Source organism: Colobus angolensis, unplaced genomic scaffold (assembly GCF_000951035.1).
Source record: "Colobus angolensis palliatus isolate OR3802 unplaced genomic scaffold, Cang.pa_1.0 Scaffold87, whole genome shotgun sequence".
NCBI lineage: Eukaryota > Metazoa > Chordata > Mammalia > Primates > Cercopithecidae > Colobus > Colobus angolensis.
This window is the reverse complement of record NW_012122598.1, coordinates 2,189,286-2,193,730: the sequence shown is the minus strand read 5'-3', so window position 1 is coordinate 2,193,730 and position 4,445 is coordinate 2,189,286. Positions and strand designations below refer to the sequence as shown.

The 4,445-nt window shown below is 51.5% G+C and overlaps 1 protein-coding gene across 1 annotated transcript in view; it reads left to right on the top strand.

Annotated features, from left to right (window-relative positions):
* The window catches only part of SOAT2 (sterol O-acyltransferase 2), a 16,976-nt gene that overhangs the window by 6,509 nt on the left and 6,022 nt on the right, over positions 1-4,445 (top strand). Inside the window, exons 8-11 of the mRNA XM_011930689.1 lie at positions 2,400-2,484; positions 2,952-2,997; positions 3,187-3,316; positions 3,453-3,568. Coding sequence (XP_011786079.1) covers positions 2,400-2,484; positions 2,952-2,997; positions 3,187-3,316; positions 3,453-3,568 — 377 coding nt within the window. The remainder of the gene's footprint in view (positions 1-2,399; positions 2,485-2,951; positions 2,998-3,186; positions 3,317-3,452; positions 3,569-4,445) is intronic.

Genomic DNA, 4,445 nt, shown 5'->3' with positions numbered 1-4,445 from the left:
CGCCTGTAGTCCCAGCTACTCAGGAGGCTGAGGCAGGAGAATGGTATGAACCTGGGAGGCGGAGCTTGCAGTGAGCCAAGATCTCACCACTGCACTCCAGACTGAGAGAGAGAGCGAGACTTCGTTTCAAAAAAAAAAAAAGGAATGCATAAATTTGTGAATTACCAATAAATGAATGGTAAGAGTTGGGGCGCTGGTTTCTGGGCAGGGGCTCCTCAGAGCTCAGAGCAGGGCTGCCTGTGGGTCCATGTGGGCCAGCCTGACCTGCAGCCTCTTGTCGCCATCCACCAGGCATCTTCATGCTGCTACTCATCTTCTTTGCCTTCCTCCATTGCTGGCTCAACGCCTTTGCCGAGATGCTACGATTTGGAGACAGAATGTTCTACCGGGTGGGGCCTGGACCTAGGCCAGTTGGAAGCTGGAGGCAGGAAGGGTTAGGGAGGGATCTGGGGAAGATGGTGGCCAGGTTGGATGTCACTTCAGCCATGCTGTTCACCTCCCATAATAAGAAATGCAGTCCCCTAGATGTGGTTATAACGCCACCCCTCCACCTCCTGACAAGCCAGGGCTAACTGCTTTTGTGTGCATGGTACTACAGAATCTTCTCCTGAGAGAGGGAGGAGGAGGGAGGACAGGGCCTCCACGTCCTGAGGAGGGAGCTGGGAGGGTGTCTGCTGTCCCTGTTCTGCCAGGAGCCAGCCCTTCTGGAACACTGGGATAGGGTGCAGGCAAAGGGAGCAGTGGGGAGGAGCTGGAACCCAGATGCTTGCTTACCTTCTTTCCCCCACCCTGACCCCACCTTCTCCAGGACTGGTGGAACTCAACGTCCTTCTCCAACTACTACCGCACTTGGAACGTGGTGGTCCATGACTGGCTGTACAGCTACGTGTATCAGGATGGGCTGTGGGTATGGGCCCTGCAGACCCCTTCAGCTCCCACATTTAATGAGGGCTCTCCTTCCTTCCCTCTCCTTTCCTCCTGCTACAGTGTGGCATCTACATCACTCACCTTTTCCAGGCCTAAGGGCCCTTTTGATTTCATCTGTCCTCATTTTCTCATTTTACCCAACCCAATGGGTAGAAAGTCCTTGCAATCTTAGCTTTCTTCCATCTTGATCCTTAATTCCACCCTCTCCACAGGGCATTGTTTCCCACCTTAGCCTTCTAAGGAACATGCACATATCTATTTTCAGCTACCAAGGGTTTTTACATACATTTAATCAGCACAGTAACCCTGAGAAGTAAGTATTATTATATTCTCATTTTAAAATGGCACCTAAGTCCCAATGGGATACTAGCCTGCTCTCTTTTTTTTTTTTTTTTTTTTTTTTTTTAGAGACAGGGTCTTGCTATGTTGCCTAGGCTGGTCTTGAACTCCTGGGCTTAAGCAATCCTCCTGCCTTGGCCTCCCAAAGTGTTGGGATTACAGGAGTGAGTCATTGAGCCTGGCCCCTAACTTCAATATTGTTGTATCTCAGAGAATAGGAAGGCTCGAGGAGAACAGAAGAGATGGGAGAATGGCCGGTCAGTGCAGTAGTCAGAACACACACAGAATCTGTCAGTTAAGTTTGCTTTCTTATTTGGGTGTGTTTCATGATGCCCTAAAACAATTACAACAGTAACATTAAAAATCACTGCTCACAGTGATTTTTGCTCAGGTGAGAAGATGGGGTAGAAGGGTGGACCTGAGGCTCATGGTGGCGGAGAGAGGACATTTCTGGAAGGCCTGGGGAGGCAGTGGAAGGGTGATGCCAAGGGAAGAGGAGGCCAGTGCTAGGCCAGAGGTCCAATGCCACCTGCAGCTGCCAGTGTCCCTCTCCAGTTATGTGTTCCCATGCCCTCTCCAGGCCCTGGGCTGTGTGTTCTATGCTTGAGCACCATACCACGTATAATAAAAAGAAGAAAGTTATAAATATTTCAGGAATTGCCAAAATGTGACACAGTGGCATGAAGTGAGCACTTGCCGCTGGAAAAAGTGGCACTGATAGGCTTATCTCTTGCAGGGTTGCCACAAACTTTCAATTTGTAAAAGAGGCAATATCTGGGAAGTGCAGTAAAACAAGATGTACCTGTATTAGGAAGTCCAGACAGAAGGGGAAGGAGAACGGGTTGTCGAACGTGTGGGTACCAGATGAAGCTCTGGCCACAGCAGACCCTGCACTGGAAGATAGGGTACCTGAAATGAAAACAGAAGAGATGGTGTTAAAGAGCCAGTTCCACTCCTGCCCAGCTTAGCTCCCCTAGCCTGCATCTAGGTCCTACATCCAGCTCCTTGCTTATCCCCCACCCCCACCCTATCCATTTCTCCACTCACCAATCCCACCACCCTTCCCCAGCAGCCCCCTCACCTCTGCCCTCTGCCCTTCCCCTTACTAATCCACCCCTCTCATTCCTCCCCAGGTGAGGGGATCCAGGCCCCCAGTTTCTCCAGCTACCTCTACTTCCTCTTCTGCCCAACACTCATCTACAGGGAGACTTACCCCAGGTAAGACCCTGCACCCCTTCCCCAAATGCCCAGGCCCACAGGAACCTTACCCTTCTACTCTCCCCTCCCTGAGGTCCTCAGGCTCACCTCAGGCACTGGCCACTTTCTCAGGAAGCATCTAATAATAAAGATGGGGAATAGGTGACTGGTAGACCTACCCTGTCTCCTTGCCCAGCCTATGATGACACTAGAGCAACCCACTTTCCTGGTTTACCCAGGACTGTCCTGATTTTAGTTCTGAAAATCCTACCCATCCTATACACCCTTGTTGACATCCATGCTTCAAACCCTCTTGGCATCTCTGTTATGGAAAGTTCAAAGTATCCTAGACCCCATCACCCTAGATAATCCTCCCAGGCCTGAGCAATTAAGGGAACTGTGGAGAGAGGGCCCCAGAACCTGTGCCCAGGCTTAGCAGAGAACAACATGAAAGAATGAGAAATATATTGTCCCAATTGCCGCTGCAGGACGCCCTATATCAGGTGGAATTATGTGGCCAAGAACTTTGCCCAGGTGAGAAGATAGGGTAGAAGGGTGGACCTGTGACTCATGGTGGTGGAGAGGGGACATTTCTGGGAGGTCTGGAGAGGCAGTGGGAGGGTGGTGCCAAGGGAAGAGAAGGCCAGTGCTGGGCCAGAGACCCAATGCCACCAGCAGCTGCCAGCGTCCCTCTCCAGTTACGTGTCCCCACGCCCCCTCCAGGCCCTGGGCTGTGTGCTCTATGCCTGCTTCATCCTGGGCCGACTCTGTGTTCCTGTCTTTGCCAACATGAGCCGAGAGCCCTTCAGCACCCGTGCCCTGGTGCTCTCTATCCTGCATGCCACGTTGCCAGGTGAGCCAACTAAGAGAGGGCTGGAGTAGTTGTGCCCTGGGGAAGGCAAATCAGGGAAAGCCTTGCTAGTTACCTTCCCTCGGTTTCAACACGTTCTCCTTCTGAGTCTCCCCTCACATCTGTCCCCTCCTATCAGGGCCCACTGCCATGGTCTCGGTTCAGACCATCGCTCCCCCTCCACATCAGCCTCCTACCCATCTCCCTGGCACCCAGATCTTTCCTCTCCCATCTACCCCTGACACTGCTGCCCAGGTGAACTTTCCTACTACAACTAATCATTCCCTACCCTCCTTCAAAAACTCTAGTGATAAGTCAATGCTGGCACTTTCGGATCAGATTTGAACCCTTGATGTGGCATCCAAGACTCCTTCCCATGCAGCCCCAGCCTATCTTCTCATCCTACCACAAGCCATGAAAGATACGTACTTCCATGCCTCCAGGCCTTTGCCCATACCGGCCACTCAGCTTGAGATACCCTTTCCCCACGTTCAGCCATGGAATCTAGTTGCTTCTTGGAGGCCCATGGCTGAGATGCCCCCTCCTCTGGGAAACCTTCCTTTTGTAGCCACCAATTACCATGACCCACCTGTTTCTCTGTACTCCCAGGCACATCAGTGCCACCGTACTTAGCTCCCATTACATTTGCCCTGGCATATGGTTGGACATGTCTTTCTGTCTCTGTCTCTGTGTGTGTCTCACTTCAATCACTCTGTGAACTCCCAGTGGCCCTTTGAGATTCATCTCCATCCCCAACATCTGGCACGAAGTAGATGCCAAGTAAATGTACATGAACAAATGGATGAATAAATGAATGCATGAGGCCAGGCACAGTGACTCACCACCTGTAATCCCATACTTTGGGAGACCAAAGGAGGAGGACCGCTTGAGGCCAGGAGTTCAAGACTAAACTGGACAATATAGTGAGATCTCATCTCTACAAAAAATTTAAAAACAGCCGGGCGCGGTGGTTGACGCCTGTAATCCCAGCACTTTTTGGAGGCCGAGGGAGGTGGATCACGAGGTCAGGAGATTGAGACCATCCTGGCTAAGACGGTGAAACCCTGTCTCTACTAAAAATACAAAAAAATTAGCTGGGCGTAGTGGCGGGCGCCTGTAGTCCCAGCTACTC